Source organism: Styela clava, chromosome 10 (assembly GCF_964204865.1).
Source record: "Styela clava chromosome 10, kaStyClav1.hap1.2, whole genome shotgun sequence".
In the NCBI taxonomy this organism is placed as follows: domain Eukaryota; kingdom Metazoa; phylum Chordata; class Ascidiacea; order Stolidobranchia; family Styelidae; genus Styela; species Styela clava.
The window spans coordinates 10,315,436-10,335,313 of record NC_135259.1 but is presented as its reverse complement, the minus strand read 5'-3'; the positions used below and the strand labels follow the sequence as shown (position 1 = coordinate 10,335,313).

Here is a 19,878-nt window from a genome sequence, read left to right as displayed (position 1 = left end):
TACAAAGGGTGTAGGTGAGGTTTTTCCATTCTTGGGTATTGATTTCAGACAAGGTTATAGGAATAAAATTGTTATTTCACAAAATATCGGAGTCTTTGTTTGATTTTTTCCTTATGTGTTTTCTTCATTTAATCACTTTGAAGTGATGACGTTTATGACATAACAATCTGGTCATACCTCGCAACACAGCAACAGCTTGATACCGGGTTCCCTTCTAACGTTATCCCATTACAGCATTAAAAATGCATGAATCATAGAGGAGTACAGACTATTCTGGGGAGGTACCAGTACCGTATACGGTACGAAAACTAATTCTATTTTGCAGGGGCCATGTCAATTGTCAGAGGGGTTACCCGAGACTAAATCTCAATCCACGCAATCCTTCCTACAGTCCTATGCCAGTACTGCAGTATGCGTAAGCTATAATACAACTGTACAAGGATGCCGTACCGTAGCAGTCAGCAGGAATATACATGACTACCGTATACACAATACCATGTAATTCAAGAGTCCCACTGCACACTAACACTGAATGTATTTCTACAGACTTCCTCGGACAAGCAGTTTACAACAATGGCAAGAAAAGAACCGTGGTTGTCAGTGCTTTGTGCTGCAGGTGATGTTGCAACAACCACCGATAGATGTCGCACGCTGGAATGGGATGATAAAATGTAATGATTTGAAGTTTTGTATTCGTTCTTGTTACAAAATGACATAATAGTACTGTACTTTCTCATCTGCCCTTTACCTTTATATTATAAAACACACACAAATTTTTAAAAACACAGAGTGGAGGTTGAAGGCCACTTACGACGAAGAAAATAAGATGGAAACTACGATAATATACGGAGTATACACCTCAATGGTTTTGCACTAGTTTTAATTATTGTGTTTCGAATCAAAAGTTTAAAAAGTACGATAAATTTTGTACTTTTCGAGAAATGGGTGTAGGCTACTTTTTGAGTGTACTTCAAATTCGTGCGGCACCCCCTGCGGGGTCGCGAACCCCAGTTTGGAAAGCCCTACTCTATAAGACCTTGACAATTGCATGACCCTGTTGACTCTACGCCAGTATGTTCCCCAGCTTTTCTTTTTAGGGGGGGTGTTCCAAAATTTAGGGGGTGGTAAATAATTCGCTTTTAGAGATAAAACTAGGCTATTTGTATTTTTAAAAAATGGTATGTATTTAAGAAACGATGTACATGAGGGCCCTCTAAGTTGATTGACGGCGAGCCAAAATCCACAGCAGAATGAAATTGTAGGGCCAGAAAAGGGGAGTGAGAAAAAATGCGGGACGACACGGCTGGGGTTCAGGGCGCGCAGAGAAAATTCTGAGAAATAGTTACCAAAATAGGCTCTAAGCTTGATTTTAGATACACCTAGCATCGCAGTTTGTTATGTAATGGAATCAATAATTATAATATCTAGCTGATAGAATTCCCGGGGAATAGATAACAAGCACGGCTTTCAACCGTAAATATATACTACTACGTTTCAACAAGTAATTTGCAACTGATAGTGACTAATGAAGTTACTTGCTCATCTGGCATTGTATGAATGCCTACTTATGGCTAGTTTTGTTACAAATTTCTAATTTTTTTGAACATGTTTGTTTGACTTTTGTATGAATTAAATTTCGAAATACGCTCGTCAACTGATCATAATGTCGCATAATGTTGTATTCTTTCAGAACTGAAATATTTTGTTGGTAAGAAGACAAATCGCTGAAGTTTAATTCTTTTCAATAAAGAAATAAACCACATGAAGGGTTAAACTATTTCACTCAAGTTCGGCGGGCCATTTTAAATCGTTACGCGGGCCGTAATTGGCCCACAGACTGCGGTTTAGAACCCCTCAGTGTGGAATCGCATCTCAAAATTAGGGGGGGTGTTTGAAATTTTAGGGGGGGTGTTCACCCCCTATAGGGGGGGTGTAGGGAAATCACTGCTCTACGCAGATGCTTTGCTTGCGATGGCTCCGTGGTTCCGCGGCACACTGGTTCTCATGCATTTTAGCATTTTTTTCTTGTTTGTCAGCCATACGGCCGTGCGATCTTCAGAGTCAACTTCAACCTATTTTGTACAGTTAAAATACAAAACCAGCGATAACGTAAGGACATCAGAACTCGGGAGCCACATTTATTTTTGAGACCGGAGGCAAAATTTTTAAATAACGAAACCTAAATCAGACCTGTGGCTAGAAGTAGCTACATTTCAGGACTAAATCCCATTTGAAATTTTTTTCTAGAATTGCATCTAAAACAAATAACTCGTCCTATTGAGTTTTCTCCCATTTGGCATCAATGGGAACATCGAACCGGTACATTGGATAGGCGCTACTATGGCAAGATAAAAACATTATTCTCCTAAAAATCAGTGGGTTTCAACCGGGCTTCCGCGGCACCCCGGGTTGCAGCAAGTACAATCCGGGGGTCTCGTATGCTTTCATTAAAATTCGAGAAGCTATATTAATACATATTATACTGTATATTGTTTAAATGTAATCAAATGCTATGAGGTTTGCCGCTTTTATTGGTCTTGCTACACTTCGAAGGTTCTTGTTTTGCCAGTACTAGGTTTGGTTTTTGGACGCGAAATGGATTTATGAATCATTTTGTTATTGGACACGTTTAGTGGCCATAACGATCGTTTCAATATTATGTTGTTGTTATTTTTGTTCTTTGACACGTTTTTAAAAAATCGCTTTTCTCTTCGAATACTGGACCAATTGCTTTGAAATTTTCAGTGGTTAAAGATTAATTTCTTCGCTAGAAGGCTATTACTTTTATTTATTTCAAAATTTTGCGTGAATTCTATGAAATTTGATATTTCGTCTAAAATTTTGCTGTATTTTTTTTTATCCATGGGAACACGGATTTTAGTCAGTGTCATGACTGGCTGTACGTTTTGATTCTGCAAAATTCTTGCTACTGGAAATTCAGAACTTTTTTGAGGGTACCGGTAGCGTCAAAGGTACCGGTAAAGACTGATTCGCTCTGGTCTAACGTGTCCATATATTTGTGCGTAGCTCTCTTGTTATTACGTTGTTGTTGTAATTTTTGTTGTTTTAGGGCCTAAAATTTAGGCTATCTCGTTTCGAACGCCGACGGTCGCGTCGCTTGCCGATGATCGCTACCGTTTAGAAGTATTTATAAATTACCGGAAACGCTTCCGGATGGTTTTAAAAAAGTTAATTGGTATTTCAGATCATAGGCGGGAAAAGACCAAATTGCAAAGCAGCATCTATTTCTCGTATTCACTAAGAAGTATTCTGCGCCCCATTTCGTTCATAACCTACGAAAGACGTTACTAGAAATATATCAATTATATTGTTTTGTCATAAAGTATGTAGCATCGTTTTCAGTTACCGTACGCATTAGCGCGGGCAGGCCGTCCAAATGGGAAGCTTAGAAAATTGTCATTACAGGGCGCGGAAATTTCCTGGAAGCAGCTTTTAAACAATCACCTCTAATATAGCACTTGATAAGGGAGACTCTCAGGTATTCCGCGTTAAATTGTTGTTTCCTATTTTTTGTATATTCTTGCAAATTTTCTGATAAAAAAAATCTAATGTCAATTAGCACATATTTTATTATAAGAAAAGTATGTTAAATAAATAAAAATCGACAAATGGCACATAAAACCGAGTCAATGTTTGTTAGAGTGAGCGACTGCTCAAATTTCAATTGAAATGTAATTCGTATCATATTGCTGATCGATCATTGTCATCGTAATAAACAAAGATGGCGATGTTCGGGGAAACATCCACCAACAGTGCTAACTCTGAAATCCCATAATCGCTTTTTGAAGTTTAACATTGACAATTTTTGAGAAATTCGGTTATCCACTGAAATTTGCCAGTTATTTTAAATTGTTAACGTTCGTGTTTGTCTTTCATAATTCCCCGCCAGAATATAGGATTTGTGCTCATTTAAGCAAGCTCATACATCATAATAAATGCTACGAACAGCCTGTCTTAGATAATTCATTGACCTCCCAAAAAATTTCAACTTTTTTTCTAAAATGCAATTTTACGGCATTTGCAGTGAGACATAAATTCTTATGCCGTTTTCAAAACATTTTGCTCTATTCTTGAACAATATACTGAAAATCGGAAGTTTTCTGGCTTGCTATCGATAATCCTTTTACCAGATGAACCAGCCGGGACAGATGAAAATGCGCGCTGATATACTTTGGATAACTAGACAACTAAGTAAGTCTGCAGTGAGATCTTTAAGATATTGTTAGCAATCACTGATTGCTTTTATTTAGCATTGTTTGGAGCAAAAGGCACGAGTAAGCGTCGTCATACATCACTTTGCAAAAAATATAATACCCCCCCCCCCCCTTCTCACATTTTGGACTGGCTACGCTTTTGAATTGAATCGTTATCAATTCTCCTTTTTCGAATATTTTCAAACATCACCCGGATATGATATGACAACAAAAATAGATCAAAAATGTTTTTTAGGTGTTTCAAGAAGAAGCAGGTCGTGTGTATGAGGAACACGTTTTATTTTGCAAGCTATACGATGTTATTCTTTAAAAGGCTATAACAGAATACTGGAAAGTTGGTAGGAGTTGAAAAGCACAGCGTACCGTTTCTCACATACTTTGTCTCCGTACTAAACCATCATAGCCTGGTTGGTAGCGTCAATTTGTTATTCGGAAACTTTCTGCTATAAATTGATATATGCCAATTGCGTTGTTAGTATTGAACATCGAGTTTATTATTGACAATATTCGAGAAATTTGCCTGTTGTTGCAATTCGTCAACTTTATTCATATTGCATACAGAATGTTATATCGAAGTGGCATGAAACTGAGATCCTTCGAAGAACAACGTGTTTGTCTTTCCAAATTCCCTGCAAGAATATAGGATTTGTGCTCATCCAAGCAAGGTTATACATCATATTGAATGACATTACTATTTCTAGCTGCCTGTCTTAGATAAATCTTATTTATATTTCGACGATTTGCGACATGCAAGAGTATAAAAATCGTTTCATTATAATTTGTTTTCTCCACCTCGGGTCGTTAAGTCAATGCTTTTATAGTTTTTCTTGTCGTAATTTAAAAGTTTCTACAAAATCGGAAATTTTCCATCATTTTTCGCTGAAAATTTATGATAGAAAAAGTATTCCGCGGTTCAAAAAGGGAGAAAATCACTTGACTAGATAAACGTTAACGAAATAGAGAAAGACAGAATCATATAAATGCTAAATTAATACTTCAAGTTGAACTTGATATATTGAAAAGAAAGGCTTTACAATATTTAAGAAATGAGTTGAATACCTATGCTCCTTTTTTAAGTTAATGTTTTCAATCATCTTGTGCAGAAGCGGAAGCACTCAGATATGATATGACAACGAAAGCAGATCAAAAATGTTTTTCAGTTCCAAGAAGCAGCAGGTCGTGCGTACGGGGACACGTTTTATTTTGCAGGCTACTATGTTATTCTTTAAAAGGCTATACCAGAATACTGGAAAGTTAGTAGGAACTGAAAGGCACAGCGTACCGTTTCCCACATACTTTGTCTCCATATTAAACCATCATAGCCTGCCTGCTTGGTAGCGTCTTCAGTTTGTTATTTGAAAACTTTCTGCTAGAATTTGATACATGCCCATTGTGCTGTTAGTATCGAACCTCGAGTTGAGAATATAACAAAAGGCCATGCTGGATTTGAACGTGAATGGATAAAAATAATGGCAATTAGGATGAAAACAATGGCAATTAAATGAGTTAGAGCGTATAGAGGCCGAGTTATAAGCTATACGACAGGGGTGGCCAACACGTTGATCGCGATTGACCGGTCGATCGCACGTCTCGGCAGTCGATCGCGTCTGATGTTGAGTGAATTTTATCAAATTACCCCCCAAAATTGACTGGAAACAGTTGTGTGTTTCACAACATGAAGAATACAGTACTTTACATGCGCAAAATACAATATACACATATATATAGTATTTGAGTCTGGGCAAGACCGATAAAGCATATTATTACGTAACAAATGCAAGTTTTCCGCAGCCAAGGTTTAAAAATGAAGTGCCGAATATCCCGTGGCTATAGACTCTAGCTCAGGTGTCTCCAACTCGAAACATGTCGCGGGCTACTTTTTGAAATTTATTGACCACGCGGGTCGCAAACCAAGAAATTAGGTACAAAAATGGATATCTGGCTGTATTGTGTTGAAATTACACTTGAATCTTACAGCAAACGAGACATGAAAAATATTCATTCACTTGTGCTGGATATTTGGTCTCGATGTTTGGCCTTATTTTGCGTTGGTATGCTTTCATAGTCGAAAAAACTGCTCGCAAATAAAGGAACTGCCAAAAATCGCAGGTATGCAAAGTGATTGTGCAAACCTTTCTTCGGGCACAATGGACTGACCGAAACTCGTTTATTTCGTCACAATGAAACAGGGGGGGGGATTTTGCTCCACTTTTTACAGTTTGTCGGACCGGACTCTTGAAGATAAATGACACGATAAAAGCTACTAATATAGTTGACATCGTACTATTTTAGTTTTTTGTGAAAAAAATTCCAATCATGACGTGGGCCGCAAAAAATTGGCTGGCGGGCCGCATGCGTCCCGCGTGTTGGAGACCTCCGCTCTAGCTAGACTGACAAACGATCCTACAATAACTTCCGCAGTATGCAAGAGTTATTGTCTCACTCTAAGAATAGTGTGATAAATTTTATTCGCAATGGTAGCAGTGGCATCAAAATGCCCAATTTGTTCTCTAATTCTCAGCAAGCGAAGAATCGCGTTTGGAGGAAATTGTAAATTAGATACTAGAGTTTGAGCAGTCATGTAACATTTATGATTATGACATTTATGATATGAAAATATTTATTTTGGATAATATATATATTTATTGGATAATAAATGGAATATTTCTTGAAGAATTTTTAACACTTACGACTAAAAATTAGGCACGCCTTATATCTGAATTGTATGATTTGAATAAATCTTGTGAATATTGAAACATTTATTCCGGGTACAATTAAATAATCGAATCAACAACTTAAATGGAACATGAAAAATACAAATTTTGTGTCGATTTTAATAATATTGTGCCCACAAAACATTCTCATTGGCAGCGGTGGAATTTTTTGTATGCGTGTGTACAGTTATCTGCACATCCAGTGTTCATTCGTTTTTGTGTACGACCTTATTACCGATCAGTCGATCGCGATCTATTTCAAAGATTTTAGTCGATCGCGGTCGAAAGCAGGTTGACCACCCCTGCTATAGGATATCAAATGTCGACTCGATAAGCCTTCAATTGAAAATCAGTCACGCCTGTGCAATAACTGAACTCAAATAAAACTGCTTTTGTTGTACCGCTGGACAATGGTTATTACATTATATTCTGGTGGATGTGGGATAACTATGGTGAAGATAACCAATGGCAGACTATGTATCATTCAAGAATGAGCAAACATGAAACGAAGATCCAACGTAAATTGACATAAACTCACAAGAATCGAATCAAAGTTATTTTTAGTAATCTATGAGCCCATGCTGTAGTTTGACCAAATAATGCGCACTTCTGTAGAAAAGTTGCGATGTCATCGGCCTATATGTAAGCGAGATTGGAACTGGTAAAGTGGCAATGAAATGTGCTTTAAATTGTTCGGATAATACCTTGATTGTTTCCTGATCGATACCATAAACTTCTAGAGATATGTCGAGATATTTTTGGAATGAGAAATGATATTTGGCAATAAGCAAAAACGGAGATATATTTATGTGATAAATTACGATTGTGCATAGTTTCAGGGAAAGCAAATCTTATCGACAGTGCTAGTTGAATAACGTTTTGTTGCGCGCTATCCAATATTGTTCAACACGTCCATTATAGCACTCTTACGCGCGTTGCTTCCTTGCAATGACATCATTCTGTTGAGTCATTAGTAGTTAACGAGATCAATACATATCGTGTTTTATATCAAATACATATTGCAATCCGCGTTATGGAAGCCTCGAGACAGCGTAGTGTAGGCTAGTTGTTTTGTATGTATAGCATAAAGTTTTAGATAGCGGTAGCTGACCGCAATAGGGCAAGGAAATCAACTAGAAATAACTATTGTCTATTACCAGATATTGACGTATAAACAACCGTGATTTGTCTAACTCTAAAAAGACTATTATGTTTCTCATGTATTTATCTGTGCCAATTTAGGCTCATAGTTTAAGAGTCTGTAGAGCTTACCAGTTTCGTTCCGCCCCGTTTAGTTCGTTGCGTTTATAGTTTGACCTGCATTTACGTTCGTGAAATTTTGCTTAATTCTTCAATATATATGTTTTGTTGATTGAATTATGACATGCTAATTAATGTGATCGGGAATAAGAGACTTGCACAGTGAAATCTCGAAACATAAAAGTTGACCATTGAATTTGAACAGCATACAAAGCTAGCAGATCGTGATTCCGATTATCGATATAGAAATGAAAGTGCCAAACTGTGCGTATGCATTATAGAGTCGCGAGATAATCTCGAGTACATCCAGAAATATGAATTGTCGAGAAAAGTACGTCTTTATCTGTCTGCGATTGAACTGTGCGTATGCATTATAGAGTCGCGAGATAATCTCGAGTACATCCAGAAATATGAATTGTCGAGAAAAGTACGTCTTTATCTGTCTGCGATTGAACTGTGCGTATGCATTATAGAGTCGCGAGATAATCTCGAGTACATCCAGAAATATGAATTGTCGAGAAAAGTACGTCTTTATCTGTCTGCGATTAAAAATTTACATTAAATCATTAATAATCGATCACAAATTAACGTAGATAGGTCCACGAAACAACCTAATGTTATCGATTAGATGTTCATGTATTACAAAACCTTTGCTTTTGTAATTTGATGATAATAAAGTGAAATTTTTATTTTCAATGCGCCATGATTTATATTGCAGGAAGTAAGGTCGCGAGTTCAAAAATTTGAGAACATTTGGATAAGGCTGAATGAATTGCATTAAAACTTATGCTTAATGATAACACGTACAATCACTTTACTATAACAAGTTGTGAAACTAAGTTGAAATTGGGATTTCTGAAGTATTCTCATCATGGCACGAAATTCAGAAGACAATGACGAAGAAACGCATTATGAAGTAGATACTGCAGTAATTTACATGTTGCATGTTTTATTATTTATTTGCAATTTGCAAAAACTAGATTTGACTAAAGTCGACAAGAACGATTCTTCAGAAATCGGATTTCTGACTTTTGACTTTCTTCTTTATAACCTTTCTAGGATTTATTCACTGAAAAATGAGTAGTCCCTTTGTCGACTTGTCGTTTTGTTGTCACTTGTTTACAATATGAAGCAAACTAACTCTTTTTTCGATGAATAACCTAATTTAATATGGTAAAGTAAAATGTGGAGAAAGCAAAACTTACCTAGCTGTAACACTTGAACGATGTTGGGGGTGTCAGACTTTAAGACGTACAAAAATTTATTACTCTCACAAAAGAAAGGGCATATATTCCCAATATTTTAGATTAGTTTCTAGTCTCTGGTCTAATATTAATCCCAATCCAAATATCAAATAATTTTACCATTTTTAAGTCATTTGGCCAATCAATACAATGAGAGATTTAATTACTCCTCTAAATGTTTAAGAAGTTGTTTTAAAAAATTCAAAATATAATCTGCAATTTCAAAAATTTTTGTTCAGGAAAAATCTGTTTTGACGTGCTACGCTGCATGGTCTGCTATTTTTGTTGCATTGGCCGGTACATGGCCGTATGGCTTCTCCATTGGATCCATCAATTCTATTTACTTTGTAATGAAGACAGTAATTCAAGACCAGTATGAAGTATGATTATTGCCAAAGCGGCACGTTTTTTGCATTTTGTTTTATGTCTTGTCTGTTGGAAATGTTGGTATTTATTTGTCTGCTTACGCGTCGATTACGCGTCCCAATTTCGCGTTGAAAATAAAAAAAAATTGGCTGAATCCGATCTAGTTAATTTGGTCCATAGACTTGGGCCCAATTTTCTGAGTGGAGAGTAAGACACTCATTGTCGAGTTTCTTTTCTTCTATGTTGGGGTTTAACTTTGCTCTAGGTAAAATTGCGACCTCTGGTCGATCTACTTTATAATTCGTGTTATAACAATTATAGCAATTCGATTTGAAACGCCTTTTATCAGAAGCCATAAACGAATAAAACTACTCGTTTCTACGTCGGCCAAAAAACAAATATATTAAGCAAACGTATATTTTGTTGCTGTTACTGCGCCGAAAAGCAACTACGCTGTAAATACAGCGGTTCCCCAACTTTTTGTTCGTGCAGCGCCAAATTATCAGGGGAGGAAAGTCAATTACACGAAAAAATGCTTGTTTCAAATAAAACTCAGTTTTGTGATCGGTAATGTGTACTTTATGGCTTTTTTAAAGTTTGTAAACATGTGGGCCTAAAAAATAAAGGCGTGATTTTCCCGTGAAAGGCTGAAAAAATCACTCATGTTTATTAAACTTTGTTCAGCAGATACTCGTAAATAAGCTACAGCTCGCGAAGTTGGAGCAAGTGGCGCCTATCTATATTGTTACGTAACAATAGAGGCAGACACTACGAAACAGGAAGTAAACGACATATAAAAGTAAAATAAATTTATGCTAAGGAATAAAATCCTGAGTTTTTCGTAAAATGCTGAAAAAAATCACTAATTTTTGCTAAACTCGGTTCAGCAGCGCGCAAAATTGCACAGGTAGCTCTTATCCGTATTTTTATTTATTACTATAAATTTATTGATTCATATACACAGCATTCAAAATGGGAAACGATAAAACATTTATAATAAATACAATCATGTTTTAGTTATGTTAACACAATTGTGTTAATTTTGGCGGCGCACCCTCTGGGAACCGCTGCTGTAGAATTTATTTGTCTACGGGGAGAGAACGTGAATAAAACAATAAGTTACTGAATCTAGAGATGTATCTTTGGTGGCGAAGACTAAGATTTTGATGAATAAAAGTTCAAAACAAATCACCCTACTCATACTATGTAAAAAATGTTAAGATACTAATGAATGACCTTCTTTCATTATGATTCCAGGAACGTTGGAACGAAACGGTCTCAACAACAGTTGTGGATGCAGTTTGGGTGGCAAGTTCAGCCGCATTTCCAGTTGGAGGAATATTCGGGTCACTGCTTGTTGGTCCTATAGTTCGGAGATATGGACGATTGGTGAGATTGTATTGTTCTGGATCATTTACAAATCTCCTCTTTCATTTCCACTCTAGTTTATCATGATTGCGAGTATTGTATCCTATTATTTAGCGCCCTCTAGTCTAGTCTATATCATCGGATAGAAAACCCATTTGATGTTTTCTATAGTATGTAAACGGCGCTTCACAAGTGTATGTACCAATATGGAGGTAACTAATTTTGTGCGCCTACTTTATATCAAGTTATGTGAAGGGACGGAAGCCTTTGGGCAGGGGGTATATTCACTTGGCTAACACAGACAGTACCCGAACTCGTAATAGAACTAAATTAAGGAAAATCGGAATAAAATTATGGCCTAACGGTGACCCTAACCTGGTACATACACTACGGGAGTACCATGTAAACAAATTAAGTCTAGATATTGCTTTTGGTGGTTTGCGAAGTATAGTGTCCCTTTGAATTATATATGGCTGTGATTCGGTAAAAACAAAAATGGACCTCCTGAAGTATGCGTACCAAGATGGCGCATAACCTGAACTCAGGTTGTGTACCAGGTTAGGTTTCAGGTTATGCGACATCTTGGTGCGCATACTTCAGGAGTACCAAAAAATAATCGATCCTGAAAATGAGAATTTTCAGTAATGTGAGGATTAAGACTAAATGTTAAAATTTTATTCAGAATGGAATATTTCTTGGGCACATATGCACGATATTATTTACATTACTGCTAAGTCTAAGTGGAATCTTTAAATCACCAGAAGTTATGATTTTGAGTAGATTTGGAATTGGAATCACCAGTGGAGCGATCGGTTTAGGTTTGTAGTTATTTGCATAAGTGTTTTTCTGTTGGAAGTTTGGTTTTTGTGGTAAAGTTTTTCTTTTGTGGACTAGGCAATTCATGCATACTTTTATTGCAGCAAGGCATATTTGATATTTTGGAAACGATTTTTTTCAATCTATATCGAGTCGTAACAAATTGACGTACGTATATTGTTGGGCGTATTGCAATATATTTCTGCCAGTTCAGGCTAACAAAGCAGTAAATAATTGGCTTTAATTTGATACATATTTGAATTGATTCGCTGACGCTTAAGATGTTGTGGTAATTCTTGCTCAAGTGTATTTTTAATTGAATCTTGCTATTTCGCGTTCTTGTCTATGTGCCATTTCCATATATATATATATAAGTATCAGATAAAACACGGATGGGATATAGATCATTTTGCTAATTTGTTTGCTAAGTTCCACAGGTCCGTTGTTTCACCAAAATTTGGTCGTGACATTTTATTTATGGAACACTTTTTACAACATAGGAGAACACTTCTATATGGCCTTCGACTTGTGTGTCCTTTTTTAATTCTTAAAATTCGCTGGTATTATTTTCAAGGTATATCAGTGATGTACACGACAGAAGTGAGTCCACAAAAATATCGTGGAGTATTTGGATCAATGGTATCTGCTGGAATTGCATTATCGTTACTTTTCTCAAATATTTTAGGACTTTCTCAGGTATAAACCCAAAATAAACCAGTCGTTTATAGTGATTTCTCCAAAATATGATGTATAAAATACAGTATATAAATAGACAAAATATTTTGGACATAAAGTGTACATATAGATCGTTTTGTTATTATGTTGCTGTTATTTTGGTTTCTATCGTTATGATAAAATCGCTTTTCTTCTTAGGCTACGCGACCAATTGCTTTGAAATTTTCAGTGGTTGAAGATTGAATTTTTCAATAGAACGTTATTACTTCCATTTAGTTTAAAAATTTCCCCTATTGGATTTGTTTTTTTGTGAGACGACGTCATTAAAATTAAAAATGCGCACCTTGTCATGGTTCCGTGACTTCATCTCAAACCACCGGTACTGTAAAAAATTGACGCTACTTCGTTTTGGCTTTCGTGTCCATATATTTGCGCATAGCCCTCTTGTTTCTTTTCTTGTTTTTTTTATAATCTTCTCAATCTCTCTAAAATATATTGATAAAATATATATTTCAAATTTTTTCTAAAACTTGTTTTAACATCGGAGTAATATTCGAAAGATAAAGGACGTGTAGTGGGCTTCAGAGCTCTATTAAACTATCATAAATAAAAAGTAATATCTACAACCATTGACCTATTTTGCAGATCTTTGGAAATGAGACTCTATGGCCCCTCCTCTTTGCATTTACTGCATTACCATCTATAGTTTTAGTTCTTACAAAAAAGACCATAGCACAAAGTCCGAGGTATATTTTTTCAGCATTTTGTAATTTTATATCTGATTACTGATACTTGATATGTCATAAATTCAGTTTCGATTCATAATCAGAATGCACACGCATAGCCTACTCCATGCAAACATACCTACCAGGAAATTTCGAGTCTTGCCGCAATATTTTCAAGGTATTCTCTACTCCCTTTAGAACAATATATATAGTTTTGGTATTCGTCGACATCACATCTTGCAAATAATAACTTAGACAAGCGACCAAAAAGTATATATATATTCTAAGCTAGAAGATACCATTGAAATATATTTATTCAAGCACCATGTACTAAATCAGTATGTGATCAGTATATAATACCATAATACCGCTACTGCACGAGAGGTACAAAATGCAATTCATGTTATGACGTCATAAAACCTATGAAGAATTTGCGATACCGACGTAGTTAAAAGAAAATGTAATTCAAATGTGCACAGACAACTCTACATGGATGAAGAGGAAAAAGAGAAGGCTGTAGAATTACTGCAAAAACTACACGGTGTAGATGATGTTGCTCATCTGATTGTTGACATGGACCAAGAAAAGAGAGATGCGGGTGCGATTCAGCAAATGTCGGTAAAAGAGGTATGAACTTTCACTGAAAACACCGGAAGTGATTTCGTTTACAAATCAATATAGCCTACACTTATAACTAGCACTAACTCCAGAGACTACATGTCTCACATTTCCTTCACACCTGGCTGGTTCTGATCAGTCACCTGCAATTGAAGCATGGTTAACTGAATATTGAAGACGCTTAGTCACTAAACTGGAAATACATGGAACGATCTTCTCTCTCGTTTTGCGTTGTCGCAGCGCGGGACAATTTGTTCGCCGCCATCTTGGCGTTTATGCTTCCAAATGTTCTTCGTGTTCCATCTGGTTTTGACCAGTTTGTCGTCCCACCGCCAAAAAATGTTGTACACTCCTACATTGAGTCAGTCAAATTTTAGGTGCTTTGTACAAATGTGGAAAATCATAAGCAAAGCATGATTCTGTCTCTCACTCGGTGGCTGCTTGGGGACGAGGTTTTGTATAACCAGGCTTGCGCATGTAAAATCGATACCAGATTACCACCCGTTAATGCGTTCCAGACAACTGTCCAGGTTGTTGTATGTTATTAAAATATGATTCTCTGTATAAATAATATTTAATTGTGATTTTTAAGGTTTTATTGTCGAAATCTCTGCACCGTCCACTACTAGCAGCAATTGTATTAACGACAGGACAACAGTTGACAGGACTAAACGGGGTTGCATTTAACATGAATGCAATTTATTTGAAATCTGGTATACATGAAAATTACGTGCAATATGTCAGCATAGGAACTTACGCCATGATAATCACAATTACTGTACTTGGGGTAAGTTTGCAATAAATCAAACAATTTACAGAATAACTTTCATGTTTTTAAATGTATATAAAAAATAAAAAATTGATACCACTCGGACCACTAGAAATAAAAAGCTTCGAATAAATTATATTGTTCATCAAGATTTGTAAGCATCTTGCCAACGGTGAATATCGGTAGAATTCATTTCGACTTGTTTAAGACTTGTCCGTATTTATTTACCACCCTCATGAAAACCTTTTTCGTAAATATAAACAAACATATTTTTCATGACTGCATATGCATATCTTTTCCAGGCCTACTTGACAGAAAGACGCGGTAGAAAATTTCTTCTTATACTAGGTTATTCTATCATCGGAGCTAGTCTTCTGTTGCTAACGATATCAATAGAAACATATGAATTCAATGATAAAATGGCATATGTGTCGGTAGCAGCTTCTTTAGGTATGAAAGTTTGTATATATATAAGAGATGTTGATGTGCCTCCTAAATATTGGACACGAAATTGACCTATGGATCGTTTTTGGACACGAAATGTACATATGGATCTTTATTATTATGTCGTTGTTCTTGTTGTATTTATTTTTCTTATTGTTATTGTTCTCTTCTATTCAACTACTAGACCAATGGCTTTTTAGCGGTTGAAAATTGCATTTTTCGCTGGAAGGCTAGTACTTTTTTTAATTTCGAAAATTCCACTGGTTTCGATGGGATTTTTTTTGTGCGATGGCGTCATCAAATTCAAAATTGTGCTCATTGTGGCGGTTTCGATTCCGCGTAAGTTGATATCTGGTAGCCAGCTGCTGTAGGGCACCGGTAGTCTACTGTGACACATTGCATACCCGTACTACTTCGTCTTGGTTTTCGTGTCCATATATATATTTGAACATCACTCTCATTGTTTCTTTGCATTTTGTTTTCAAAATCTCTGTGTTTTTATCCACATGATTTAAATTTGAATATATACTATAATTTATTTATGTTCTAATCTATTTTACTGTAGGTTTTTGGACTGGTTTTTCGTTGGGTCCAGGACCGGTAACATTAGTAGCGGTTGGAGAATTTTTCGACCAATCAGCTCGATCATCTGCGTTAACAATATCCGTAGCACTTTTGTGGATTTCGTTCGCCATTACCGTAGTGATTACTCCGTATTTACTGGTTAGTATTTTATATCCTAAAACTACATACTTTAATGATTCGCGTGGATGACATTTAAACAAATTTTATCATGATCGTTACAGGCAGCAATTGGAGGGTACACGTTTCTACCGTTCTCTTTCATGGCAATCATGACCGCAATATTTATTAAGATTTGTATTCCCGAAACAAAAAATATGGCATTCAGGCAAATGCGAAGGTCATTCAATCGAAGATTCAAAAAGTATCGCAGAGAATCACAATCGCGTACAGATGACTTATAAGCATTACCAATCTTGCTCAAGAAGAAGATGCATAAGGAAAGGATTTCAAGCACAGGCTGTTTGAATGGTTTCATTACATTTGGACCCACGACAATTGCACCTGCATACTATTGCACCTATGGGAATTTGCAACTACGGATATTTAAACCCATACTAACCCTAACCCATGGATTTTAGCACCCGCATATAGATTGAACCCGCGGATATACGGGTGCAAATGTATGGGTTCAAATGTACGTGGGTTCAAATGTGCTGTCACCGTTTGAATAGCACTCATTGCCAAATTTCATATATGTTCATTTCAGATTACGAGACTATAGATAAACAATAAAATACCTCTATATTTTTGTTTCCAGTGGTGCATTTGTATTTACTTAAATATGTATATGGCGGTAGGTTTACAACATCGTGGTGTATTTTGAGGGTGATGGGAAAGACGTAATAAGGAGATTCGTAATATTAATCTAGTTAAATTTCCAATGTGAAAGCGAGAGCATGCACTTTCTTCAAGGCTAAATTTTAAAACATACCAAGGGCAGTCTTACGACAATGCTTCAAGCATTGGTGGTAGGTACAGCGGAATGCTGCAAATATTTAAAAAAAAATTATCTGGTAATTGCTGTTTTGCTGCGGTGATCTGTACTATCAATAAAATTTGAACATTTTCCTCATCGTCCACGAAGAGATAAGTTCTGGAGTCTATTTGGCAACTTTGTGCATAATATGAGCGCCATTTCAAATGGCGTGGGAGGAAAAGTTCACACTGTCTCTTCTAATGTGGAAGCAATGTTAAGGCTGTTTTTAAACTAAATGCGCTCAGGAGATACCATTTTTCAAGGCTCCGAAGCATTGACCTGACACATACAATTTTTCAAGATGCGTTTTCAAGATGCACTGAGGGCACTGTGCCTTGGGAGTTTAAAAAACACTTTTACAGCCCAATTTTAATATATTTGAAGACCGTAACTCATTTTTTTATGTCATGATAAAGCATTACAATTATAATGCTGTCTGGTCAAAAAAATTAAGAGCAAAATTGTCCCACATCATTGAGTATTGTATTATTTAAAAATTAAAATTGATACCACGAAAAAATGAACAGTTTGATACTGCAAGTTATGGTAATGTTAATAAATAAATATGAAAAACGAATCATTTAGATCAGGAGGAGTGACAATTTTGAATTGTAGACCAAACCACTCGACTGTCAACATCTTTAAAAAAAAATATATTACATGCACTCATATATTTAACATCTAGTAATTGCACGTCAGAATGTTTAGAGGGAAACTTTCAGCCTAAAAAATTCGGGGCAGGGGCGTGTCCTATTTCTAATTTGACTTAAGTAACGAGAATCTCCAGTCTAACTCGTTAGGAGGTGAATACGACACACAGTATTTGTGTTGCCAAGTGTTCTTTTATTGTGAATTTGCACGATCGAATTGAATTATTTAATGTGACAAATTACGAAAATACACCAGCAACAATACCACATGTGTACAATACCGCCACGAATAACGAACCAAAAAGATAAGGAAAATGAATTGTTCAATGACTAAAAAATATTGAAATCCACCATCCTACTTTCAACTCATGTATATATTTGCTACACTGATACCAAACCTATAGAAGTGAAACAGATACAGACTTCGGATATTTTAACAGGATACGAAAAGCGGAGTGCAGCATCAAATAGTTTCTTCCTTATGTACTGGGAAATGTTAGGACAAATATCGACTTTCTCGAGACACGATACGCGAAAAAACGTTCAAGAGAGTCGACATTTGTATTCTTTGTGTATTTTTCAATAACTTTTTAATTATGGTATATTACTATATATTTTAACAGCAATATATCCTGACCCTCAGCACATAACATCTTAATTGGATTAGTTAATTTGGCGCCGGCACTTAAGAGTGAAGGCACTAGGCGTCCGATACTCAAGTATTCGTGATTTAATAAAAGCTGATTTCTCTCTAACCCATTTCTTATAAATCTTTTTATTCGCTGATTAACAAGAGCAATTCGAATAAAACAGTTGACTATGAATCGAAATTAAAATCACAATGCCACAATTTTCAATTTATCATGCTTTGATAAGGTAATCAGAAATTGAAGAGTTAAATTTCAACACAAGAAAACTAGCATATATACTAAACAAACTATTGCTGGGTGCACGTTTACGGCGAACGCAGACGCACATTATAATTACCTCATTATTTAATTATATAAAAATATAAAAAACATTGACAGTGTGAAACGAAGTTGCAACTTTTCATCATCAATTCCTTCAGCGTCTACAAGTTTCTTCAAATCTTCTCCCATTATATTCAATGGTGCAGTTTCTTCCTCAAACAAATTATGATGTTTTCTGAATGTCGGGAAAGACAAAAAGAACATTTTCAGTTCTTTCAGTGTCATATCGTAATCGTATGTTACGTCATCATTTCTCTCTTTGTTGAATCCAGTAACTTGCTCATAAATCTGTTCATATCGGTTGAACCATTCCGAAGAGGGATGCTTGGTTTCAATATAGTGACGATGTAATGTTGTTCGATAACTTGTAAGAATATTACTACCGTCGGCCGATTTTTGATTCGCATTTTTGACAGGAAAATGTACTTCCAATCTCGAAAATGAAGAATCGTAAATAGCACAAAGCCCAGTACTCTTCAAAACTCGCCTACACTCTTTTAAAAACATCGCTAGATCCATGAAATGCAAAGCGCCGACGTTGAGTAATAAGTCTACGGATTTGTCGTCGGCGAGCATAGATTCCTCTCTACCTACATAAAATGTTGCTGTGTCAGATTTTATTCTTTCTTTTGCTTTTCTAACTTGATTCTCACTGACGTCAAACCCGATGGATCTTTGAAAAAAGGGCAAAAAATCTAATAATGATTTGCCGTGGCCACATCCAGCGTCCATGACAAGTTCAAATTTGTCGCAATTTTCATTGCCCTTTATTTTTTTAAGACGACTGATTACATATTTTGCAATATGAGGTGGAAATTTTGGATTCTTGGTGTAAACATTTGGTGCTTCTTCTCCCAGATAGTCTTCCATTATTCTAGTTAGCTAACTGAGTAGAGTTTGAATCAAACCACAATTCTGAAAAAAAGTTTTAAAAAAAATACACAATTGAAATATTTTGTAATTATTCATCAATAGAAATATACAATAAAGATAAAAGGTAATTTTGCTTTCCTTATACATACAATTGTGAAAATTAGCTTAAAAAAAATTAAATGTACATACTATACGCCGAACAAAATTCCTTAACCAACGCCGCGGCATCTTGTAATCAAAGCTAAAATGAACTTGAAGGATATGTATAGTGTGGCGTCATTTCTGACTGTTGGCGTTTCGCGTTTAGCACAGCAATTTTGTACCGACAAATGAAGTAAGATTTGCGTATAAAACGTTGAGTCAGCCAGGGCCCTGATAAAATCCACGACAAAAAACGAAAGATGATAACAAACTATCAAAAAAATAAAGTGACGCTGTAATCAATCAGATAAATCATGGCATGACACCTTTCCGGATAAAGCCAACTTGGTTACTTCCTCATCAAAGGAGATGAGTCGAAAATGATTTGAGTCGTTGTAATAGAATGATTTAAAAGATTGTTGGTAGGTTTTAGCATAGTGCATCACTT

At 35.9% G+C, this 19,878-nt stretch overlaps 2 protein-coding genes across 7 annotated transcripts; one reads left to right on the top strand and one right to left on the bottom strand.

Annotated features, from left to right (window-relative positions):
* Positions 1–3,308: 3,308 nt before the first annotated feature.
* LOC120338258 (solute carrier family 2, facilitated glucose transporter member 5-like) lies at positions 3,309–16,997 on the top strand. 6 transcript variants are annotated; one of them, XM_078116891.1, is made up of 13 exons: positions 3,309–3,499; positions 4,152–4,212; positions 4,471–4,900; positions 9,693–9,833; positions 11,077–11,208; positions 11,870–12,005; positions 12,578–12,699; positions 13,324–13,424; positions 13,883–14,030; positions 14,614–14,808; positions 15,093–15,240; positions 15,800–15,957; positions 16,041–16,995. In XM_078116891.1, exons 4-13 carry the CDS (start codon positions 9,804–9,806, stop codon positions 16,218–16,220), a joined length of 1,350 nt encoding a protein of 449 aa, XP_077973017.1. In that variant the 5' UTR covers positions 3,309–3,499; positions 4,152–4,212; positions 4,471–4,900; positions 9,693–9,803; the 3' UTR covers positions 16,221–16,995. The 6 variants fall into 6 exon arrangements, with proteins under 6 accessions (XP_077973017.1, XP_039262155.2, XP_077973016.1 ...); XM_078116890.1 differs by lacking the exon at positions 3,309–3,499 and having other exon boundaries at positions 3,593–4,212; XM_078116892.1 differs by lacking the exon at positions 3,309–3,499 and having other exon boundaries at positions 3,593–4,642; positions 4,797–4,900.
* A 162-nt stretch (positions 16,998–17,159) lies between these two features.
* On the bottom strand, positions 17,160–19,573 carry LOC144428102 (uncharacterized). Its single transcript, XM_078116798.1, has 2 exons — positions 19,479–19,573; positions 17,160–19,331 (listed from the first exon to the last, which is right to left on the bottom strand). The coding sequence occupies exon 2, from the start codon at positions 19,284–19,286 to the stop codon at positions 18,441–18,443; it is 846 nt and encodes a 281-aa protein (XP_077972924.1). The 5' UTR covers positions 19,287–19,331; positions 19,479–19,573; the 3' UTR covers positions 17,160–18,440.
* Positions 19,574–19,878: the final 305 nt, after the last annotated feature.

Coding starts and splice junctions, on each gene's coding strand:
- LOC144428102 (XM_078116798.1), bottom strand. CDS start 19,286: ATGGAAGACTATCTGGGAGAAGAAGCACCAAATGTTTACACCAAGAAT.
- LOC120338258 (XM_039406218.2), top strand. CDS start 9,081: ATGGCACGAAATTCAGAAGACAATGACGAAGAAACGCATTATGAAGTA. Junction 9,834..11,076: donor TAATTCAAGACCAGTATGAA/GTATGATTATTG, acceptor TTATGATTCCAG/GAACGTTGGAACGAAACGGT. Junction 15,241..15,799: donor GTCGGTAGCAGCTTCTTTAG/GTATGAAAGTTT, acceptor ATTTTACTGTAG/GTTTTTGGACTGGTTTTTCG.